This window comes from Dermacentor variabilis, unplaced genomic scaffold, assembly GCF_050947875.1.
Source record: "Dermacentor variabilis isolate Ectoservices unplaced genomic scaffold, ASM5094787v1 scaffold_22, whole genome shotgun sequence".
In the NCBI taxonomy this organism is placed as follows: domain Eukaryota; kingdom Metazoa; phylum Arthropoda; class Arachnida; order Ixodida; family Ixodidae; genus Dermacentor; species Dermacentor variabilis.
In genome coordinates this window covers 990,161-1,003,201 of record NW_027460390.1, presented here as the reverse complement: position 1 = coordinate 1,003,201, position 13,041 = coordinate 990,161, and the positions used below count along the sequence as shown (strand labels likewise).

Sequence of the window (13,041 nt, the reverse complement as noted above, 5' to 3'; positions counted from 1 at the left end):
TGAGTGCGGTGGGCTGAAGCGGCGCAGGGCAGTCTCGGTTGCCATCATTAGGGGGCTAATTTCTGTACCCTAGTGCCCTAACACCCTCTGCAAAACAAGTGGGCCCACAACAAATAGTGAATTATAATGACTGCGAAATTAGATCGTAAGACCCCCACTAGCTATAACATAAGTTAAGCATGTAAGCTTTCCAATGCGTGAATAAATGTAAATTGGGTATCTGGTTAAGTCATTTCTGTACCCTAGTGCCCATACACCCTCTGCAGCACGCACAAGGCCTCTTACGTACCAGCTGCGGCTGTGTCCCTGATACAGCCTACCTATTTTCTTTTTTTTTTTTTTCTCGAAGCTACTATTAGCACAGACAAGTACTTTCAGACATTTCATTGCATCAGCGTCTTCTATCATGTGGAACTGAAAGGGAAAGTGAGCGTAAGTAAGCGGCTTCAGCCATCTGCCTTTCTCTGTGGTGCCAATGATTTGCAAACTGTTGCGCTTCTTGTGGGTACTTACATTACAGTGCTGCAGTACATGCATGAAATGGCACTTTCAATGTGCTTTAAACCTTTAATGACGGCACATACAAATACCTGAATGAAATTTTTTTTCCTATCCTAAATGAGCAAAACACACAGAGACTAAGCATATTCAATGAAAAGAAAAAATATTTTGCAGAAAATTTTTCAGCAATACAGGAAAAACCTCGGGCAGAAAACTGGAACTGGGCTTCACCCCACAAGCCACCTATGGTTTTGTTTGGAATTTGTACAGACAACACTAGTCATATGTGAACCATACATGTGCATTTCATTTGCTTTACATCCCATGCGCAACACCACTGCAGCTAGACCCCCCCCCCCCCCACCTTGCATCAGTAAAAAAATAAATAAAAAATTATGGGGTTTTATGTGCCAAAACCACACTCTGATTATGAGGCATGCCGTAGCGGGGGACTCCGAAATAATTTTGATCACCTGGGGTTCTTTAACATGCATCTAAATGTAAGTACACAGGTGTTTTTGCATTTCACCCCCATCTTCTGTCCCCTCTGACTGCGCTCTCAAAAGAAAGCGAGTAACATGCTGAACTTCTTCCTCGCCCTGTGTTTCTGCTCTAAACCAACAAATGATGCTTGCTGCCTGTCATTCGGTGTTGGCCCACGACATGTGGTCAAAAACTTTGTACTCAATACCAAAACTTGGCAAGAAAAAAAAATGTTCCTGGTATGTTGCCTGTAGGCAACATCCATTCATAAAGGGTTAAAGGTTTTGCCCTCCAAATACTAGTTTATAACTCAAGCCAGTTGAAAAAAACTAATGAAAGTAAATAGACTGTTTAGGTGCTAAAACATGATTTCTGGCAAGCACTAACTGACCCAAGATCACTATGCTTTCAACTCCTTACTATCAGAAACTGAGCATGCCTTGACTAGATGACTTCCTCCGAGCATTTGAAGGCGTGTCGGTATCAATCTAACCTGCCATTTTATTTTGCCTAATTTCTTGAAATGATATGCTGTACTTTAGCCTGAATAGCAAACCATATTACATCAATTTTGCTGCCTTAAAAATGTCCAGGGGTTTCTGGTCACTACAAGTAGGCCAACACTACATTATTTACCTTGCACTTTCAACCTTTTCCAGTTATTTTCTACATAGTCCCACTTTCTATGTTACTTGTCCGAGTAAAAATCATGCTTGCATGGTTTAATGTCGTCTTGTTTTCAATTATTTTACTCTGTTACCTTTAAAATGGCCACTTTGCTGTGCCCATATTTTCTTGTCTGCATCTGTGTAATATTGTTACGCTGCATTTGGACAAGACCGTGCATGCAAGAGGAAGACAAAGAGGAAGTGGTAGGCTGTCTCCTGGAGCTGTGACCTTTGTACCAGTCTGCGCAATCACCACAAACTTTCCCCCATGTAAATACTTCTAAATACAGATGTGCATCAATCTTTCTTTGTGACAATATATTTCTTCGTTTTGTCTGCCTTGTCTTCATTTCAGCAATGAAGCCAACCTTACTGTGGTGCATGATAACATCATCACATTAACAAGCCTCTCAGAGTCAAATATGACAGTTAACTCGCATGAAAACTGACCTGACAGTGAGGCAGGAAAACAGCAACGAGTTGCCTAACAACAAAAGACACCAGCCAGTTCAGTCGGTCCTCAGGCGTCAACTCCAATCCATAGGAATCTTCGTTAGCCACAGGATCTTGGCACATGTACCTGTGCACCCTGCATATTCACACTCTAGCTGCATTCAAATCTGCTTAGCAATACAGATTTAAAACATGCCTTAGGAAGAAAAGAACTAAACCCAGGGAGGCACAAGCTACACAAAATTATGCACAAAATAAACAAAGACAGTTCCAGACACTGAATTTATTTGTGCTAAGAAGCATAAACCAAATATGAAAAGTGTTTATTCAGACACCACAGATTGGCAGGGCTAAAAATTGGATGACCATAAGGCCAAAAATTTCACCAAAGATCACGATACTCCCTAATGCGAAATTTGAGTGCAGCTCTGTACATGTTTTCATTTCGCGGTATATTGGCTGGCGCAGACAATCTGTCTCGTGCAACACGTTCCAAACGGAGCGCAGTGTGGCGTGTCTGCCTCGCTAATTGCGACATTGCAAAAGGCAGCGTGGGGGTGACGAGTGGGTGTGATTCACAGCAGCTACTGCAGACAGACCTCCACTCATGCAGCACCTTGTTTCCATACAGATGGCGTGCGCTACTCTGGTGCCATATCGTAGCCATAATTTTGGCACAGCTCGTCTTGCACAGCACTACGCTTTTCTTCTTATGCTTTCGTTCCACGAACCATGAGAGCGGCCCTTTGCCATGGGAAGTCATGCCACCAGTGCCAGCGGTAACAACACCCAAGGGAGTGTCACATCGGGCCTTACTTGTAGCTGCTCGCCATCGCCCCTTGGGGCAGCAATGATCCCTGTGACACACGCTGGTACTGTGTACTGATCTCAGCAGCTGACGCCGCAGACGAGCGTAGCCCTCCCCACCTCAGAATCTCCCACATGGCTGCAGATGCCGTGGCCGCCGGCAACTCTGCGCATGCGCAGGCAGTCTCCCCTCCACTCCTTCTCCGCTTTACACTGCATGGTTCTGCTACACCCTCCTCCTGCGCTTTCCTCTTCCTCTCTTCACTATGGCCTCTCTTTCATCTACTGCTGTGCTCTGCATTCGCTTTCATTCTTCACAGCGCTCGTTCACTCAATTACACCAACGTCACCAACGCTCACCACAGGAAGGGGCTATTAAGAACTGAGCTCTAAAGTGAAACACCTAAGCATGTACATCAATTATCTATGCTGCATAAGTGTGTGATGGGCCATATTTCTTCTTTTCTTTTTTTTTTTTTGCAAGATGGTTATTAATGTTTTGGCACCCTTTAAAACAAACAATTTCTTTTATCATCATCATCAGCCTATGTTTATGTCCACTGCAGGACGAAGGCCTCCCCCAATGATGTCCAATAACCCGTTTCAACTTATTATAAGTTGTGCCTGCATATTTCCTGATTCACCCAATTCTCTGCAGTCCTTGACTGTGCCTCCCCTCCCTTGGCACTCATCCTGTGATTAATAGACCACTGGTTATCTGCCCTACGTATTAAGCTAGATTTTTTTCTCTTAAAGTCAACTAGAATATCGGCTACCCTCATTTGCTCTCTTAATCCACACCGCTGTCTTCTTGTCTCTAAATGTTATGCCTAAAATTTTTTGTTCCATCACTCATTACATGGTCTTCAACTTTTTCTCAAGCCTGTTAACCTCCAAGTTTCTGCCCCATGTGTGAACACTGGTAGAACGCAACGATTGTACTATCACACTCAGTATCAGCTACAATGCAAACGCGCATAGCAAAGTGAACCTGCATTGTAGCTTGTACTGAGCATGATAGATTGCAGTAAGTTGCCAGTCATGATTTGGTAATGCCAGCCATATGAGCTCTAACCCATTTTTATTCTGTAAATGCCTTCTCAATATCTGGGTCCCCTGTGAGTAATCTGCCCAGATATTATTTATTTACCTATCTAGATCTAGGTCAATTACACATTTTCTTTAGGTCCTTCACAAATTTACAATTTATGCCATCTCCTAGAGATGGTGCACCTACCATCTGGCATGGCAGGCAGAACAGTGATACTGCCACAGCTGTCACCACACATACTTCTAAGTTGAAAAAATGTTATAGCTGTTCATTTTGCTTGCCTTGCAGAACCTTGATCATGTTATTAGTATTTTACCACATTCAAACTGTCATATGCCAACAATACTGTGAATTTATGTCAATGAAGCTTCTGTTGAACGAATTTAAATTTAAGTCCTTTGAGTTGCCCACTGGCAAAGCCAACTGTGTTTACCTACACTACAAATACGGCCTCATCTGAAAGGACAACTTCCATATCCATAAAACAGGTCATCATGCATCATAAAAATACAAGATGGATGTAGTGGCTCTCATAATGTGTTCCCGCAGTAAATGTTCTACAAACTGTTTAAGATAAATAGGGTGAGTACCAACGTATCTACATTTTCTCATTTTTGCACACCAGTAAATGTTTCAAGTATAAAGCTTCCCACTGAGCAGAGACAGGTCTTGCAATGACAGTCATGGATGTAATGTAAAACAATGACATCGTCAAAGGGCAACTACCATAGACATCAACTACATCATGTACATGCTAACTTATTTGGCCTGTATTTTCATGCATAAGGTAATGAAGAGATTTGGGTAATGTGCCAACCATTCTCTCTGACCCCGTTCCAGCAGCTGCAGTGACAAATAACTCCAGTTTAGCAGGCAGATCACTAATCTATAGAGCAGAAGAAACTGACAACTCTACACAAAAATACCACACTCTATCTGTCTAGTTCTCTTTGTCTCTTCCATACTGTACATAAAATGGCAAATTATTACTGCGACTAGCATTCTTAGGATACGTCATGCACTTTCCGGTAGCTATCATTGGTGTCTCTAACCATTTTCCAGTAAACTTGGGTCACTGGGTAGTCCATGGTATAATGGGTAGAGCATTGGACTACTGTGCTGATGAAACTGGTTTCAGAACGAACCGACGGATCAACGTGAGTCATGCGCAGCTCCTCAAGGAACATCTTTGATGCCACCTTGGGTAACTGGGTATGTGCCACTTAATATGTACCACTTTTCAATGACAAAAAAAAATCCTTTAATATATCTAAAGAGTTGGGTGGAATCAAGCCTGAATTGTATTATATCTTTGTCAGAACCACGGACTGCTCAAGGACATAATTGCTTTTAAAGTCCTGGATGTACATTTCAACTTGCAGCCTTCGAAAGGCCGCAGTTGGGTGCCTTTTGTCATCCGTGATGACACAGTGGTCCAGCTCGAATCGGTCAGAACTTTCATAAAAGTCGACAGCAATAATGCCCTTAATAACTTCTACATAGTTCCACATGCATCTGACTTCATCCGGCATGAATATGTTACACAATCGTATTCAAGGTTAATTTTCCAGATGATTAGGAGCAAGGCACCCAATTGCATACCAAGGGACTGAGGAGGACATTCAGACTATAATGTCTGAATATATCTTCACACATGCACCATCAGCAAAAGTTTGCAGTGATGCCGCCAGATGGCACAGTGTGTCTAGAAGGAAGCACAAATGAGGACCCTGGCAGCGTACATGCCTCATACATGACGCATATCAGCATCGGCAATACGGTGTGTCGCTGCATTGCTTCGATGCTAACCGCACTAACGCTGACATTTATTGTGAGATCAGTTCTGCCGGAACCATTTTGGTTACAGCACTGCACAACACCGTCCATGGCCTGAGAGACTGAGCCTTCTGGAAATAAATGTGACACTGCAGTGTCAAGTCACTCTAGTTCCACAATGATGCATCACCAACATGCTCATATTCACACAATGCCATTAGCTCAAACAGTAAAACAATCTATACCTTAAAGACTTGCTACAACTGGGAGGCAAATCCATAGGGATAAGGGATGAATAAGATTATCTGTTTGATAAGGTAATGCCAGTGATAGTGTCAAGACGCATACTCGGCCCATTGAAGCAAAAGGTGCAGGCCGGCACAGAGGAGCCTGCCTTCCATTAAATCCTGCTCCTGGCTCCTAGAAAGTGGCACTGAAGGGTCAGAAGCAGCAGCGACTGCTTCACCAGAACAGCTTCCACATGACGAGGCCAATGCGGTAGACAAGGAGTCCATGCAGACCTTAACATGCTGTCTCAGCAGAGCCAAGGGCACAGGAGTGGGAAGAATAAATCCACTGCAGTAGGAAGGAGAAACATCATGTGATTCAGTGGAATCCTTGTGCAAGTTCTACTAAATCTTCAAGGCCAAAACACACTTTGAAGATGCAGGTACTGCTTTGAAGCAATGCAAGCACATCAGATTTAAATCTGCATTTTAATTTCAACCTCAACAACGAGTATTTCAACTGTATACCTTCTTCAGCTAAAAAACACGGATTGGATGGGCCACTCCTATCACAATCAGAGGTGTTCAAACAGGCTATCAGTCCCAGCAATGCATGAAAACCTTTTATGGCTTGAGATACAGAACCATGGACATCTTTTTCAGATGTATTATTTATGGAACTTCTGCAATTAAGTGTGACACTGCAATGTGAAGTCACTCTAGTTTACAACATGAGTTATGCCATTCAAAGCTCTAGAACTCCTTCACTTACTTGTAAGCAGTAAGAAGTGCAGAAATAACTGGATTATTTATAACTGAATTAGCCTTAAATGCTATTGCCCATTAAGCCAATCACTGTATATGATCAAAGGATTGTCTATGCGAGGATGAAATGAATTAGTTGTCTTCACATGTTTCAATTATGCAATAAGCTTAGCAGCGTTTATCACAAGCCATACTCATAAAAAATTATGAGACTGTGGTATACTAAATACATAGGGTTCTACAGTAGTATCACCAAATTTAACGTCAGAATATGTGTAGCATAAGTGACTAAATTATATGTGCACAGAAAGTAAACCTAGCTTTGCTATGCCACATAAAGTTTCCTTGGTATGTAAAACACAATCATGAATTTCTAAAGGTTCACTTTGAGGTTGTTCAGGAGATTACGTATAGTAATGCACTTGAATAGTGTCGCCATGCAAGTAACAGCAGTTTCACTCCAGTGTTTACTGTGCAGCACAAGCCTGTTTTAAAGCTTGTTTATACTTTTGAAGATTTTGTTGGTGGCTGCTCACGCTGTTGCATGCATTTCAAGATTGGCTACATTTGTTTCTGCGCATGGATTGCGTAAATATAAACACTTTAACAGCAAATTTCTCGACATTGCAAATTATTTACATAGGAAAGTAGAAGCAGAAAAACATTAGGACAATGCCTAAAAATCTGTTGTATACAACAGGCAGTGCAAAGGTGCAGGTGTTAATGCTGTGACCATTAGTAGGCAAAACAGGAGTGCCCAACAATAGCAGAACCTCATGATACAGATCTTCCTTCCTCTAAACAGTCAACAATTGCTTCCAAGACAGCCTTGTTTTCAGATACAACCAAACAATCAAAGTGCACAAAATATAATTTACTCAGTGAATGAAACTGGCATGGCAAAAGCACCAATAATTTTTTGGTTGTGGCAGCGAAAAAGTCTGTTATAATGTAAAATCTGGCTTTCACTGATTTGCATATAACTTAGATCAAAATGAATAAAATACTGCCTCTTCAATACCTGATCATTTACCTGACAATATTATACATGGCCCAGAGATTGGTATATGTCATCATGCTCTGCATTTGTTTACAGCAAAGATAGTACACAGTGTGCTTGCTTGTAAGCCAGCATTGAGTGTTTTTGGAAAAGCCTCTCCAGATATGGCTTACTAAAGAACAGCCCAACATATGCATACATGCTAGACAGTGCCCTAAGAACGTATGCACTACAGATGAACAGCACAGTTGAAGTACTCGAGTGCAACATGCAAATTGGTGTGCTTATTGGTGCACTTACCTGCACAGTTCTCCAAAGACCTCCAGCGCAGCCAACACTACCGCCTGGTGACCCGTAGCCATTTGATCAGACAGATGTTGCACAAACAACTTCACAAGGTCATGACTTGCCCTAAAGCCTTGCTGTCTGTTGGAGGAAAACTGTTGCACTCATTGAGATTGATATAGTATTGTTCTTGTTCTTTGTTAAGAAATAAGCCTATGCAACCAAGTGCAGTGGTTACAGTATGAAATGAATTAGATTACAAAGAAACATGACAAAGATCAAAACACTGAAGATATTCATGCAGTGGGATTGATTAATTGCATTGTCAAAGAAAGATCAGCAGTAACATAGATGTGAAAGCGTCAAATGGCACATTGAGTGAAAATGAAAAAGCCAGCAGCATCTATAGCAATGAAACCTCCCGTTGGCTGTGACCCAGTGTCACAAGCACGACCCGCACACTTGTGATGCTGGCTCGTGCTTGCTGGCTCGGGCCTTGACGGAGCTGAGTGGGCAAAAGGGAACACCTGCTACTGCGGTCCCTGTCACCCTCACTTTCGGAAGCCTGCATTATCCGTTCGCTCTTGGTCTGTGCAAGCTCCCGCCTGCATTCTAATAGCTCCTCGGTAAGGTCAAATCAAAATGCGCCAAGCGTCTCAACACACTCGCTTGCCCACGGGGAGTTTATAATTCGAAAGGAAGGACCACTCAGCGACGTTCAATATTGGACATTGATGCTTTCACATTCACAACTCATAAGAAGTGCTTAGGTGTTGGATATTTTTACGCTAAGGTCGAAGAAAAACCAAGATTTATTATCTGGTGCCTCAGCACCTATTACAGTACCAGTACATGGGTAGCGAGGTAATCTGAAATATACAGACTACTTATGGTAGTCTCTCCTATAGCAGTCTTATAATAGGCTGAAAGTAGAGCCACAATACTCAATATTGTAAACCAATAACCAAAGTTGCTGAAAATCATTCTTTTCTCATTTAAATGTAAGCTCAGTCTCCATCCAACATGGGAAAGTTTTTCATAATACAGTTAAACCTGGATATAACGAAGACACTAAAATCAGTATTTTACTTTGTTATAATGAAATTCAACCACCACCGCCAGATTTTCCTTCCATAAAAGAGGCCGTAAAATTTTTCTGATCATTATTTTGAAAATTTTTCTACTTTACAAATGCCAAGAGGATTTTGTGCTTAGTACTGTACTGCTACTCGTGCTTATCACTGTTATTGCCACAAGCAGCAGAGAGAAGAGCACCACAAAAACACCTAATTGGGCATCGACACAGCGCATGCTCGAAAATACGCGTCATAGAATGCATCGTCTATACGAATGTGTGATACACTGCACTGACACCATACATTGCCCAATGAACTATCCTATCGGCGCCCCCTGGCCAGACGCCATATGACATGCTGAAGAAGGCAATCCGTGAACACACACGATTTCCAAATGAAAATGACTGCAACAGCTTCTCTTGTTGATAGAGCTTGGGAATCACCACCCACCACAGCTCCTGAGACAGATGCAGGCCCTCCCTGGCACTCGTCTGCGCTCGTTCCACAATGGCCTCCTAAAGGAACTTTTTATCTGGCAGTTACCACCCACCAGGGTTCGTATAGACTATTCAAGATTCAAGGAAAATTCAAGGACAATTCAAGAATGCCAAAGGCTAAAATTCAAGGAGGAGGTAACAAATCTTGTTCATACACATATACTAGAAAATAGTGAAATCTCCTTCTTAGCTGCAATTTCTTGCAACCAGGCAATTGTTGGACACACTTTTAAAGCTCTTCACTCAAAGTCGACTTTTCCAATGTAATGATGTCAATTGCCATCTAACATTGTGGTTAGTAGCGTCTGGCTTCAGCTGAAGATGATACTCGTCGCAATAAAGTGAAATGACTCAAGCATGCTTTCCTTTACGCATTTCTATAGCCTAGAGCTGGAAAATAGAGCCATGATGACTGCAGTATGAACAAACTAGCAAAACAACAAAAATAGCGGTACGGTTAGGTCACTTGATCTGGCTTTGTCTAGCTCCACGATCGCAATTGTAATTTAAACAAGCCTATCATTGGTGGCTGTGGACAGGCAATTTTGCAGCAATCAGCAACACTCTGCAAAGAAAATATCAAGGACTGTTTCTTGATATACTGTGGGGCTATTGAGTTTGTCGTTCGAAACTGCCCAGGACTGCCCGAGGCTTTCAGGACTGCCTGGTGCTTTCAGCCAATGAGCGCTGCGTATGCAGCATCTTAGACAGTCCTGGACCGTCTGGGATGACAAATCAAAGAGATAGAATGTCCGTGGCATAGCAACAATTCAGAGTTTGTTCCTTTCAATGTTCAAAAGTTACCCCCAACCCGTTTTCAAGGACATCAAGGAGAAGATTTATTTTCAAGGCGTTTTAAGGGCCCTTAAATATATTTTTCCAAATTCAAGGGTAATCAAGTAACACAATATGCAAGAATCCTGACTCACAGCTCAGATGGTTTTGGCATCTGCACCAGAGCTGAATCTGTTCGTGCTGGACACCATCGTGGAAAAGGTGTGCCATGTAGCACTTTCCCAGCTATTGGTGGCAGCTGCAAGTTCTGAGACACACATGGCATCCTCCACGCTAGCAGCAACACTACCCACTAATCAATATTCTAATTTAAAACCTACTTCTTCAAGGCAGGATGATCTCGCTAAGGTTCATGCCAACATTCGAAGACTTGCAAATCGTGCCGCAAGCAACCTCACCACAAAGGAGGATGGCGCCGCACCAAGACAGCTCAGAGACAGGCAACATTTCACATGGTCTCCACTTTGGTCACCAACTGTCTCCCACCATCCATCTCCACAGGAAGTCTTCAGAGTCTCCAATGACTGCTGGTACCACTGATTATTCAGGCCATCAGTGCAGCATTTTACTCGGCCATGTGACTGGCCGGGAAATGACCTCAGGAGCCACTAATGGTAACGAGTGACTCCTGCCTGCCTGCCAGTCACCTGTTCTTTGTTCGAGACTTTATCAATGGACTACAGTTTCTCGTTGACATGGGAGCAGAGGTAAACGAACTGCCCACACGTAGTATAGACAGGAACGGTAAACCTATGATGAAACTGCAAGCTGTCAACGGCAGCACAATCGACGTGTACCGCCACAGGTCTCTCATGCTTAGCATTTGACTTAAAAGGGCATTCAGGTGGATATTTCTGGTATCTTCAGTCAGTCACGCAATACTAGGTGCTGACTTTCTTTCAGACTACACCCTCCTAGTTGACAAGGCAAATAAAAAGATAATGGATTCCACAACTAGATAAGTTTAGCCGACAAGGTTTCCACCATTTCATCACTCATGCTTATAGTGCCGCACAGTGTTCGAAAGCTCTTCTCCTCACTACTAAACGAGTTTCCATCCCTTACTGCTTCACCCGACTGGACTAAACATGCCTGTCACAATGTCGCATATTACATCATCACTAAAGGCCTGCCGTGCCATGCATCACCCCGTCAACTCGCACTGGAGAAGTAAACTATAGCCAAACATGGTTTCGAACAGATGCTAGAGGTTGGTATCGCTCACCCATCGTGTAGTGTTTGGTACTCACTACTTCTCGTGGTGCCAAAAAAGACAGGTCATTAGCGCCCATGCAGAGGTGATTGTGCCCTGAATGTTGCAACGGTCCCTGACAGATACCTCCTGCCAAACATTCAGGACTTTACTGCCAGTCTTCAAGGAGCAAGAGTGTTTTCAAAAATTGAATTGGCAAAAGGCTATCATCAACTTCCTATGACCAAAAAGAGATATTGCCCAGGTCGCCATTACAATCGCTTTGGGTTATTTGAATTTCTTCAAATGCCATTTGGCCTCGAAAATGCTGCACAGACATTTCAACGGTTTATTGACATTGTAGTCCATTGGCTGCCATTCGTGTTTGCTTATATCGACGACATCCTGGTTGCCAGGTCATCACAAGAAGCTTGTCTTGAACACATTTGGACCCTCTTCTACTGACTTCAAGAGCGTGGTGTAGTTATCAGTTCGGACAAGTGCCAGTTTGGCATGCCATCTCTGGAGTTTCTTGGCCATAGCATGAACAGAGATGGCATCAAACCTCTGCCTACCAAGGTGGAAGCCATTGCAAGTTAACTTCGTCTGAACTCGATATGACAACTCCAACGTTTTCTTGGCTCAATAAATTTCTACAGCTGTTTTATGCCTTTCTGTGCCACAACACTTAAAACTGCTTGAAGATCTTTTGGCTCACACGAACTCTGCAGCATCAACTCCAGCCTGGACTGATGCAGCAGAAAAGGCTTTCGTGGTCATAAAGGATCAACCAGCTGAAGCAAGACTCCTAATGCATCTGAAGCATGATGTCCCTACCAGTCTTATGGTATATGCTTCCGGTGTAGCTGCTTCAGCAGTTCTTCAGCAGCTTAGTGATGGCACCTGGAAACCCTTGGGATTTTTCTCAAAGAAACTGCCTGGCCTGGACACGCACTACTACGGTGTTTTTGGTCGACAGCTTCTTGCATCTTATTTCGCTGTAAAGCACTCTCGCCGTGAGCAGGATGAAGCACGTCACTTAACCCTGCTCACCCAACACGAGCCACTCAAATATGCGCTATGCTCTGGATGAAAGAACTACTCACTACAAGAGGCCACGCATTTGGCTTACCTTGCAGAGATTTTAAGGCAAGTTGAGCACGTCAAAGGAACAATAAACATTCCGGCAGATCCACTGATCCACATCATAGGATTGAAAGCTGCACCGGTAACGAAGAACAACTGGCATCAGCCCAGATTGGTGATGAAGAATTGCAGTGCCTAAGTTTGACATCGACGAGTTTGCACTTTGAAGGTCTTCCCCTGCTCGGTACAACAGCAACCATCACCTGTGACATGTCGACCAGCTCACCGAGACCTTTTGTCCTGCTCTCACTCCAGCAAAGAATATTTCCACATCTTCCCTCCTTTTTCCATCCTGTTATTAGCGCATCACAGAGGCTCG

At 43.1% G+C, this 13,041-nt stretch overlaps 1 protein-coding gene across 1 annotated transcript in view; it reads right to left on the bottom strand.

Moving 5' to 3' along the window:
* LOC142568594 (uncharacterized) overlaps positions 1 to 13,041 on the bottom strand; it is a 203,911-nt gene that overhangs the window by 94,456 nt on the left and 96,414 nt on the right. The window contains exons 11-13 of the mRNA XM_075678472.1: positions 8,032 to 8,157; positions 6,088 to 6,315; positions 2,103 to 2,241 (exon numbers count right to left, since the gene is read on the bottom strand). Coding sequence (XP_075534587.1) covers positions 2,103 to 2,241; positions 6,088 to 6,315; positions 8,032 to 8,157 — 493 coding nt within the window. The remainder of the gene's footprint in view (positions 1 to 2,102; positions 2,242 to 6,087; positions 6,316 to 8,031; positions 8,158 to 13,041) is intronic.